Source organism: Suricata suricatta, chromosome 16 (assembly GCF_006229205.1).
Source record: "Suricata suricatta isolate VVHF042 chromosome 16, meerkat_22Aug2017_6uvM2_HiC, whole genome shotgun sequence".
NCBI classification, from domain to species: Eukaryota; Metazoa; Chordata; class Mammalia; order Carnivora; family Herpestidae; genus Suricata; species Suricata suricatta.
Window position 1 is genome coordinate 55,705,239 of NC_043715.1, and position 11,401 is coordinate 55,716,639.

An 11,401-nucleotide genomic window follows, 5' to 3' on the forward strand; every position below is an offset into this window, starting at 1 on the left:
CGGGCCCCCACTTCCGCCTGCGCTGTGCCCCCGCCCCGCCGCCGGCACGGCCCCGCCCCCGCTGCCCCGGTGGTGGCCCCCGGCCCCCCGGCTGCCCGCGGTCAAACTGGAGTCGCTGAAGCGCTGGAACGAGGAGAGGGGCCTCTGGTGCGAGAAGGGGGTGCAGGTGCTGCTGACCACGGTGGGCGCCTTCGCGGCCTTCGGCCTCATGACCATCGCCATCAGCACCGACTACTGGCTGTACACGCGCGCCTTCATCTGCAACACCACCAACCTCACGGCCGGCGACGACGCGCCGGCCCCCCGCGGCGGCGGCCCCGCCGAGAAGAAGGACCCCGGCGGCCTCACCCACTCGGGGCTCTGGAGGATCTGCTGCCTGGAAGGTAGGGTGCGGGGGGGCCCTGCCTCGTGCCCCGCCTCCCCTCCTCCGGACTTGGCGCGCCTCGCCCCTGCGCGTGGGCGCCCCTGACTTCCCGCCCCGTCCCCTTCCTCCTCCGCGGTGCCCTCCGCGATTCCTTCTCGCTTGCCTCCCACCTGCTCTGTGGGGCTTCCCTCCTTCTTCTGGGCAGTATCACCTCCTCCGAGTCCCCTCTCACCTTCCTCCTCCCACACCCTCCTCCAGGTGCCCCTGCACCTCTCCCCACACCCCGCCTTCTTCCTCCGCTGTCCCCCAGCCGTGCTGGCCAGTCGTGTGCCATGAGGTCAGAGCTCCTGACCCTCCGCTCTCTTTCCTCCTGTAAACTCCAGTCCTGCCTGCCTCTCCCCATTAGGATGTCCGCCAGCCTCCCATCCTGGCCCCCTGGGCCTCCGGTGTTCTCCACACCGCCCTGCCTAACTCCGCCGTAAGGGCTTCCTCTTCCTCCGAGGCCACGGAGTCCTCTAGTCTCCATCTCTGCTCTGTCTTTGGGCCCTTCTCTCCCTGCTCTGGCCCCCTGCCTCCCCTCCCCTGCCCTCTGCTGCCCTCTCCCTCCCACTCAGCCTTGCAGGGCACAGAGGCGCTGGGCTGGAGGCGGAGACCTGGGGCCCGGGCCCACCAAGCCCCACCATGCCTCTGTGCCCTATGTGGTCGCTCTCTGTCCACCTCCCCGGGCCCCACAGTTCTCCTCTGCAACTAACCAACCCCAGGCCCCTTCTCCGGCTCCAAAACGATGAGACAGATGCTTCCACTTTTTCAACCCTCTCTTTTCCCATCTTTTCCTCCTCTCTTTTGTCGAGGGAGCACTCTGCGTGAGCAAGGAGTGTCGAGCAGTTGTCTGTAGTTTAATCCTGCGAGGCAGGTGCACCCTCCTGTCAGGGGATGAGGAGACCGAGGCTCAGAGAGGTTAAGCCACTTGCCTAAGGTCGCCCAGCTGTGATTGGGGGCAGAGCCGAGAGAACTCAAGTCTAAGGGACGGGATGTGCAGATACGCTTTGTCTGGTGCGCCACTCATTTGAAACTGAAGCCCAAATCTGAGTCAGTTGCCAACATTTAAAAATAGGGAGACTTCACATTGGAAATCTCATTTCCGGGTTCTTTTGAACTAGTGGAAGTTCTGACGGCACAGGGCCTCACCCTGCAGGGGCCACGATCGGCTCATCCAAGCAGCACCTGCTCCTTCACATCAGGTGTGCAGTCTCCGCATCCCCACAGTCGTCCCTGCTCCCCATCACCTCGCAGCCCTCCATTCTCTCATCACGGTACTGCCCTCCTCCTGTGGGCATTGGAGTCCACGTCCATTCACTGCTCTGGCCACACACCGGGCACAGCTACATGTGCAGGTTGGCATCTTGCAACCCCCAGGGCAGTGTATGGCATATAGTAAGAATACCATTCATTCATTCATTCATTCACCCTCCAACAACCCGAATTTATTGAGTTTATACTACGTGCCAGGCACTGTTCTTGATTCTGGGGCTCCAGCAGTGATCCACAAAAGACCCCTTGTTTTGTATGTGTTATATTCCAGAGGGCCAGACAAATAATCAGAAAGAGAAATACGTAAAACTTTGAGGGTGTCAGATGAAACTAAGTGCTTAGGGGGACGGGAGAGCGGAAGGAACGCGTTAGGACACGTATGTGAAGTTGCAGGTGAGGAGACTAGGTTGGGCTTCCCCCAGCAGGTGACCTCGGAGTGGAGGTCTAAGGAAGTGAGAGATGGAGCCACGTGGCTCTCTGGAGGAAGGACACAGCCAGTGCAAAGGCCCTGAGGTGGGAGCCTGTGTGTGTGGGCGCTGGCAAGGTGAGGGGGTTGTGATGTGGCCATCAAACGGAGCACAGACCCTGATCTCTCGCATTCTAGGTCCTGGGACTGGGGTTCTGGAGCAGAGGAGTGACAAGAGCTGACTTACACTGAGAGACAAAAGGGGAGCAGGCGGGCAAGGGGGGACAGCAGGTGGCTTGTCTGGAGGGGGAGCTGTGGAGTTGGAGAATTTGATTTGAATTCAGAGCATGTCCCCAAACCACAGCGGCGGCAGGGTGGCTGTGGGATGTGAGAGAGAGAGAGGAGTTGGGGTGTCTCGAAAACAGCATCTCCCAGCCTCAGCGCTGGTGACACTTTGGCGTCCATCGTTCCGTGTTGTGGGGGCTGTCCTGCGTAGCGGCATGCTGGCCTCCACCTTCCCCATGCCAGAAGCAGTCCCCAAGTCGTGACAACCCAAATTGTCAACTGCCTCTGGTCTAGGAACAAATTCACCCCTAGTTGAGAGTCACTGCTCCCAAGGCTGTGGGAGACTGAGAAGGGGGAGGGGGCATCCAGCAGGTGTAATGGTGGGGGTTTTGTTTATTTTATTTTCTCTGGTCTAATTTATCGTGAGCTCAGTAGTGGCCATGCTGATGTTAGGGTGCCTACCAGAGATATCACCTGGGAAAGGGGCGAGCATAGAGAAAGGCCATGCAGTTGGTAGCTTAGCTCTGTGGGCCCTCCGGTCCCTGTCACACCCACTCACGAGTGAATGAGCGAAGCTGTGTCCCAGTTAAACTCCTGTGTGGACACCGGCATCTGAATTTCGTATCTTTCTCACGTGCCACAAAATATACTCCTTTGATATGCTTTTTTTTTTTCAAGCACTTAGAAAGCATAAAACTCATTCTTTCTCTGGATTTGGCCCATAGGTTGTAGTTTGCTGACCCCTGGTCTAGGCCGTTAGCGACATGACAGACGAGCCCAGAGTTCAGGGGACAGTCTGGGCTGGAGATATAAATCAGGGGGTTCATTGCATATGGATGGATGAGGTCACCTAGAGAACGGGGAAAGAAACAGCAGTTAACTCAAGGGCTGCAGCCCGAGCTGGTCCATTATTAGAAGAGATCAGAGGAGCCAGGAGAAGGAGCTTAGAAAGCGGTGACCACGGAAGTTTGGGGAAGATGAGGTAAGTGGGCGTCCTGGGAACCAAAGGAAGTGCCTTAAGGAAGGTGTAAATGAAGGCTGTAATTTTTGTTCATTGGTCACTGGAACCCCGCAATAACCCTGTGTCATATGGACTCCTATTCTCTCCACCTTCGAGAAATGGCACCTAAGGCTCCGATAAAGCGAAGTGACTTTCCCAAGGTCACGCAACCAATATACAGTCAAGTCTGGATTTGAATCCAGGTCTGGTTTATTTCCTAGGAGAACAGAGCAATGCATCCTCCAGCCTCCGGCCCACGAGGGACCCAGGCATGTAGACACCCACCCCCTGAGCTACTGCCTCCTGCAGGCGCGGTCTTCCCCCCGGGGATTTTGGGGTCTCATCCCCACGTCCCCATGAGTCTCCCCGACAGATGCGGTAGATGGCGTGACTGAGACTCAGACTTTAGGACATGGCTGATTGCGTTTGCCTCCTGTCTGCCGTGCACAGCAGAGTGACCTCAGGCCACATATTTAACCTTTCTGTACTTCCTTTCCATCATCTGTGAAATGGGAATTGGAGCAGCCTCCCTCCCCCAGCCCCCAGGGATTTCAGATGGCTGCAGTGCGCTACCATTGCAAAGCATTTAAAAGGCCAGCAGGCACACAGAGGAAGGGCTAGATTCGGTCATTTCCTGTTGTTGTTGTTGTTGTTGTTCTTCTAATTATTATTATTATTCAGAATTCAGGTGACTGCCCCGAGTCCCTCCTCCTTCCTTGATAACCCAGAAACCCCAGCCTCTGACCTGGCACTGCCCAACAGAAATGCACATATGATTTAAATTTTTCTAGGAGCTACATTCAAACCAGGAAAAGGGAGAACGTTCAATGAATATAATTTAATAAATAGAATTTATGAAATATAATAAATCAATATAAAGATCAATATATCTTTTATTTAAGCGAGCATAGCCAAAATATTATCATTTTAATATGTAAGCAACATAAAATATCATTGATGGAATATTATGTTTTTTTCATACCAAGTCTGAAATCCAGTGCGTATTTTATGCTCACACGTCATCTCAGTTGCCACATTTCCAGTGCCCAAGGGCCACCTGTCAGGACCCGATGGACCCACAGCTACGTTAACTTGAGCGGGTTATCTGAAGCCTCTTATCTCACCGAATCCTCCTAATTGTGCCCAGGGGGGAGGTATTATTATCACTCAGGTTTGTCCGAGGAGGAAGTGGATGGCCAGAAAGGGAAGTGAGTCAGCCACCTGGCCACCCTCCATGTGAGGGTCAGAGCAGGCCGGAACCCACATCCCCACGCGCCCTCAGTGCAGCACCCTGCCTTTCATAGCCCCTACTACCCAGGTCTGTGCTGGGAGGCTCTGGGGGGACCAGGGACACATCACTGCCATCGGTGCCCATGAAGCCTCCTGGCTCAGCCCCATCAGGTCAGATAATACACGGATGAGTGCTGCATAGCCCCTTGTATTCTGCACTTGACTCTGTATTTCATTGAGCTCTTTTCAGACCCTATGAGGTCATACCGTTGATTTCGTTTTCCAAATGAGGAAGCTGAGACTTAGGGGCATGCAAGTCCCCAAAAGCCACGCAGTTGGGAAGTGGCCGTCCAGGGAATGTGAGTCCAGAGCCCATGCTCCTGGCCACCGCAGCCACCAGGCTCCACTGCCTTAAACACGCTTGCCCCTCAAGTTCAGCGGCACTTAGTCTCCTCCCCATGACTTACCATCTTCATGGGACAGAGCAACTTCTTCTGCTCTATGCCTCAGTCTTCTCATCTGTAAAGCGGGGTATCATTATTGCCCAGTACCCCTACGGTTAGTCATAATTATCGAGTGCATCAATGCCTGGCAGCTGCTTGGACAAGTGCCTGGTGTGTGGTTATCCCTCAGTAACTACTAGTTATCATTACTGCTGTCGTCACTCGTCTGTTGGGAGGGTCTATGATTAGTTAATTAATTATGATTCATGTTTTGAGAGAAGTGATGTGATCCCATTCAAGAAAAGGAGAGAACTTGAACCCACAGCCTTACCTACCACACAATAGTGGATGCGCTGATGGATAAGAGTTTGCACTTGAGAGGTATATAATCAATCAAGCATTCATTCCTTTTTAAAACAATTGTGGTAAAATACAACATAGCAAAACATGACATTAAATGTCTCCTCGTAACTGTTTTTAGGTATACAGGACAATAATGTTAAGTACACTCACATGGCTGTTCACCCATTCTCCAGAACTCTTTCCTTCTTGCAAAATGAAACCGTTCCCATTAAAGAACTCCCCATTTCTCTTCTACTAGCCCCTGGCACCCACCACCCTACCTTCTGCCTCTGTGAACTTGACTCTCCTAGGGACCTCTCATAAGTAGAATCATACAAATATTTGTGTTTTTGTGACTGGATTTTCTCACTTAGCATAATGTCCTCAAGGTCCATCCATGTTGCAACACATGTCAGAGTTCCCTTATTTTTAAAGGCTGAATCATATTCCATTGTACATAGAGATCACATTCTGTGTATCCATTATTCATCAGTGGACACGGTTGTTTTTGGCTGCTGTGAATATGGGTGTGCACATATTTCTTAGAGACCCTGCTTTGTAATTCTCTTGAGTCTACCCCGCAGAAGTGCAATTGCTGGGTCATATAGTAATGCGGGTTTTAATTTTGTGAGGAATCTCCACACTATCTTCTGCAGCAGCTGCAACATTTTACATCCTCTCCAACAGTGCACAAGGCTTCCAATTTCTCAACATCCTCACCAACGCTTGTTATTTTCTGTTTTGCTTTTTTTTTTTTTAAACCGTAACCATCCTAAGGGGTATGATATGGTAACTCACTGTGATTTTGATTTGCATTCCCCTGGTGATAAGTGATGTGGAGCATCTTTTCATGTGCTTGGCCCATTCAATCATTCTTTCATAAAAATATTTATTAAGCACCTACTAAGTGCTAGGCATTGTTCTAGATGCTGGGGATACAATGGTGAACAGCCCATAGCCTTATATTCATAGGGCAAACTGCTGTGTGTTTTAATTCTGCTTCCAACCTCCCACTCCACCCCCATCAGCTGTGAATTGGTAAATCCTTTCTGTGTCTCTGCTTCCTCATCTGGACAATCAGTATATCGACTGATATCAACTGAGCACCTAATCATGTTCTATGCAAAGTGCTAAATCTCTTTACCTGGATTCGTTCCTTACAACAACCCCATAACTAAGTCCTATTATCCCCTCTTTAGAGGTGAAAGGATTGAAGCCAATGGGTCTAAATGACACCAACAAGGTCATAGAATAAGGACACGATGGAGTTGGGTTTCGTGATCACTCTGTGTGACTCTAATTCCCAACGTTTGGCCACTGCCCAGCACCAATAACATTATCTATTTCATAGGACTCTTGGGAGCTCCGGATGAGTTAATCCACCTAGGAAGCACTTAGCAAATGTTAGCAGTTAGTGGAATTACTCACTGCCTTGTATTCCTTCTTCCTAATCCTTTCCTTTATCTCCATGCCTTTCCCAGTCATCTTCTCCCTCCAGGCTCCCCTTCTGCTATCCCTATATTCATTCATAATTTCATTCATTCACTCAAAACCCATTTCTTGAGGTCTCCTTTGTACCAGGCAATGCTAGGGACATGCAAGGAATCAGACCCCATGCCTTCCCCCTGCAGGAACTCCCAGCTTGCTGGGAAGAAGAAACTCATAAATGAATCCTAGGCATGCCCAAAGAAAAGGGGGGTGCCACAGGGCGCTGTCCTACCCTGGAGGGGGACACTGATCCAACTTTGGTGTACATGTGCATGCGTGCCCACAGGGAGAGCTTCCTCAAGCAGGTACCCTGTGAGCTGCCCACTTGCAGGGTAAGTTTTTCATCAGTGAAGAATGTGAATGGAATCCACAGCATGGGCAAAGGCCTGGAGGTTGGAAGGAGCCTGGAGAATCGAGGAAACTAAGTGTATTTATATTTATACTTACATATTAATATCCAGCTGTGTGCTAGAGGTAGAATAGGAACCATCCCCAAAGGTGGGTTCCCAAAGGGTGTGAGGATGAGGATTCTGGGATGGAAGAAGGGGGTGAGACTGCATGACGCCTAGAGGCATATCTCCTCTCGTGCCTCTACTTGCTCCAGCCACTTGATCTCCTTCCAGAGGATTCCAGGTAAGAGACTCGGAATCCCTCTCCCTAGAGTCAGAACTGAAGAGACTACAACTCCCATGATCCTCTGGGGCTGCGCTCTCCCAATTGGACTTAAGTCTTCATAGGGCCTCATGGGAAATGTAGTCCTCACCTTCTGCGCCCTCTTTGGTTTTCCCACGCATTTTCAGACCGGTCAAGTACAGAGTTGAAAAGCACATTAACATTGCTGAAACAAGCGCCTTCTTTCATATAGAAGGGGAGGCAGAAGGCCAGAGAGGTAGATTGTCCTAGCCCGGGTTACAGGGCAAAGGTCCTTGTGGCCTTTTAGTGAGCATTGCATGGGTTTTTCTCTTTCTTTTCTTTTTTTTCTTTCTTTTTCTTTTTTTCGAGGCCAGAGAAGTTGAAAGTTTGTCCCAGATGCTGAGAGGCTCAGGAGCCAGGATGTCCTGTCTCCCAATAGACCCAGAGGGAGAAGGGGTTTGGAGAAGGAGGGGGTCGTCTTTCACAGGGGGTTCCCCCAACTCTTAAGTCCCCCCCCCACCATCACCCCCATCCCCCTCCAGGGTTGAAAAGAGGTGTCTGCGTGAAGATCAACCATTTCCCGGAGGACACGGACTACGACCATGACAGCGCGGAGTATCTGCTCCGTACGTGGGGGTCTGGGTCAGAGTGTGTGCGTTGGGGGGGCGGGGGGGGGGGGCGATGGGACTGGGAGGGAGGGGCTAGAGAGCGGAGAGGGGGCTAGGGAGAGACCCTTAAATCGACACGCGGAGATGAACTTGCCAGCCAATCCGAATCCAGATACTGAGATCCTCTGGCTCCCCATTGGCTCAGTGATCCCTCTCCCGCCCCCTCCTCTCACCTTGGGGCGGGCTGAGGGGGGATCCCTGGAGGCGATTGGCTGCCTTCCTGCCCGGCACTCTTGGCAACACTGCTCTGTAACTGGCTGTCGGTTTCTGGGCTAGGGTTGGCCAGTGCTCTCTGGGCTGTGAGGCAATCTGCGGTGCGGACTGGCCACTCTCGAGCTGGCAGGGGAAGCGGGTGATACGATTGGTAGCTACGCCGAGAACGCGGCAAATCCTGAATTATGATTGGCTGCGGCCTCAGCCGGCTCAGACATCGCAAAATCCGTTTGCTGGGGTTTGGAGAGTGGGTGGAAAAGACTGCAGAGAGAAAGACAAGACAGACACACACACAAGCGAAGCCCAGAGCAATAGATGGAGACAAGCAGAAGGATGGGGGTGGCATAAAAGGGGAGGAAAAGAGGGGAAACCAAAGATAAATGAAGTCAGGCAGAAAAGGGTGGTGGGTAAGATATTAAGAGATTTGATAGATCTGGAGTAAGGAAAGGAATATGCAGAGGAGGAAGACAAAGAGAGAAAGAGAGGAGTCACAGAGAAGTTTAGAGAAGAAGAGAGAGGGAGAGTGATTTTGAGAAATAAAAAGGAAAAAAATATGCCAGGAGAGAGAAAGATTAGCCCGAGGGAGAAAGAAAAGGACGAAGAAAAAGGCGGGAGAGGAGATGAGACCGAGAAATAGAGAAATTTTAAAGGGGAGAGAGAATGAAACAAAAAACGAAATAACCAAAACACAGGTAGAGAGGGAGAATGGGAGGATTCCAGCGAGAGAAGCGGAGTCGAAAGCTGGCGAGGGGCGCACAGGGCCGCATCTGACGCCCTGGCTCCCCTCCCTCTCCCCTCCCCTCCTCTCCCTCGCAGGAGTCGTCCGGGCCTCCAGCATCTTCCCCATCCTCAGCGCCATCCTGCTGCTGCTCGGGGGTGTGTGCGTGGCGGCCTCCCGGGTCTACAAATCCAAGAGGAACATCATTCTGGGCGCAGGGATCCTGTTCGTGGCAGCAGGTGAGAGGCAGAGGGAGGGGGCGGCCGGCTGGAGCGGTCCACCTGTGCGCGCGCAAGTGTGTGCGTCTATGTGTATTGGGTGAAGTGTGTGCGTCTGTGTGTATTGGGTGTGTGCGCGCGCGCGCGCGTGTGTGTGTGTGTGTTATGCGTGCCTGGGCGTTTGCGAAGCCACCCTGCCCCAGGCGCCATGCGGGGGCCTAGAGCCTCCGTAGGCTCTTCCTAAGCTCCATCGCCACCCGCTGGGCAAGGTAGGTGTCGCCTTAGCGCCGTCTTCGGGGTGTGGAAGCTGGGAGAGAACAACCCAGCACCAACAGGTGTCTAGCGCGTAATCGGGTTGCGGGCAATTTAGGTTCCAAAGCCCGCGCGGTTACTGAGACGAGAGGGGTGGGGCTTGGTGAGGGGGTGGGGTCTTGGAGATGATGGGCGGGGCTGGCAGCCGAGGATTTAGTGGGACCGGAAGAACGTGATTGGCTGCGGATGGAGGGGGAGGACCCTGCCTTAGGGGGAGGGGCCTCGTAGATTTTGGTGGATCCAAGAAGAGGCTGTAGTACTGGAAAACCATCCAGACCAACTTGGAGTGAGGCTCCCTCCCCCGCTTTTCTCCTGAAATGAGTAGTGCTGGGAAATTCCAGGGGGCAGAATCCGGAGAAGCGGTAGGATTTAGCATAAAGAGCAGGGCGTGCTTTGTGGGTGGGTCAAGATCTGTGGCCAGTCTGTTCCTGCATGGGGCGGGGTTGACAAGTTGGAGGCAAGCTTAAGGTGGCCGGGTGGTGGGGGGGGTGTGAACCTGCTCTAGTAAGGACAAATTTTTGACCAGCATGGGGAGGGCCTAGACTAGATAATCAGTCTGGGTTGATATATTGGAAAGGAGAGCTTACATCAGCAAGGTACCAGGCCTAGAGAATCAGGGCAGAACTACCTCATTAACAGAGTTTAAACGAGCATAGGGCCGAAGAGAAAATCCAGGTTTATAACGTTAAGGGTAGAGTTAGACCAGTCAGGGTAGGGCCTGGAAACACAGGCCGGGATCACCTCATCACGGGCAGGGTTTAGACCAGACTGAGCCGGCTCTAGACCAGCTGGGGCCAGGTGTAGACCAGATCAGTGGAGGTGGGGCCTGGACTAGCTGAGAGTTCGGCCATCTAGGGATGGGCCCTAGGTTAATTGGGGAAGAGTTTAGACCATCTGTGACCGGACTTGGGCCAGCCCGGACCAGAACCGCCCAGGACCGTGGGACTGGTGTGTGGTCCAGACTAGGCTGTCTTGGGGCAGGGCCTGGATTACATGCGGAGGCGTTGGGGGCGGGGCTACACCGTTAGGGGGTGGAGCTTAGACCGACTGGGGCGGGGCCTACACTCTCCGGGGGTGAGACTTAGGCCCGCCAGGGCGGGGTGTGTGCCAGCTTGGGAGGAGATTAGGACACGTGGGATAGGGTAGGGACTATCTGGGGCGGGGCCTACACAGTCCGGGGGTGGGGCTTAGACGAGCACGGGGCGGGGCCTGGGCCAGCCTTGGGAGAGTTTAGGACTCCTGGGGCCGGGCTGGGACTGGGGGGGCGGGGCGGGGGCGGGGCCGGTAGTGGCCTCCAGGCTCCCGTCTGACCGTCCCCGCCCAGGCCTGAGCAACATCATCGGCGTGATCGTGTACATATCGGCCAACGCGGGCGAGCCGGGCCCGAAGCGGGACGAGGAGAAGAAGAACCACTACTCTTACGGCTGGTCCTTCTACTTCGGCGGGCTGTCGTTCATCCTGGCCGAGGTGATCGGCGTGCTGGCCGTCAACATCTACATCGAGCGTAGCCGCGAGGCGCACTGCCAGTCTCGCTCGGACCTGCTCAAGGCCGGCGGGGGCGCAGGCGGCAGTGGCGGGAGCGGCCCCTCGGCCATCCTCCGTCTGCCCAGTTACCGCTTCCGCTACCGCCGCCGCTCCCGCTCTAGCTCCCGCTCCAGCGAGCCGTCGCCGTCGCGGGACGCGTCTCCCGGCGGCGCCGGGGGCCCGGGCTTCGCTTCCACGGACATCTCCATGTACACGCTCAGCCGCGACCCGTCCAAGGGCAGCGTG

At 54.0% G+C, this 11,401-nt stretch overlaps 1 protein-coding gene across 1 annotated transcript in view; it reads left to right on the forward strand.

The window, feature by feature from the left end:
* Positions 1-34: 34 nt before the first annotated feature.
* The window catches only part of CACNG8 (calcium voltage-gated channel auxiliary subunit gamma 8), a gene marked incomplete at its 5' end in the record, with an annotated part of 17,358 nt that continues 5,991 nt past the window's right edge, over positions 35-11,401 (forward strand). The window contains 4 exons of the mRNA XM_029924386.1: positions 35-383; positions 8,045-8,128; positions 9,200-9,340; positions 10,956-11,398. Coding sequence (XP_029780246.1) covers positions 35-383; positions 8,045-8,128; positions 9,200-9,340; positions 10,956-11,398 — 1,017 coding nt within the window. The remainder of the gene's footprint in view (positions 384-8,044; positions 8,129-9,199; positions 9,341-10,955; positions 11,399-11,401) is intronic.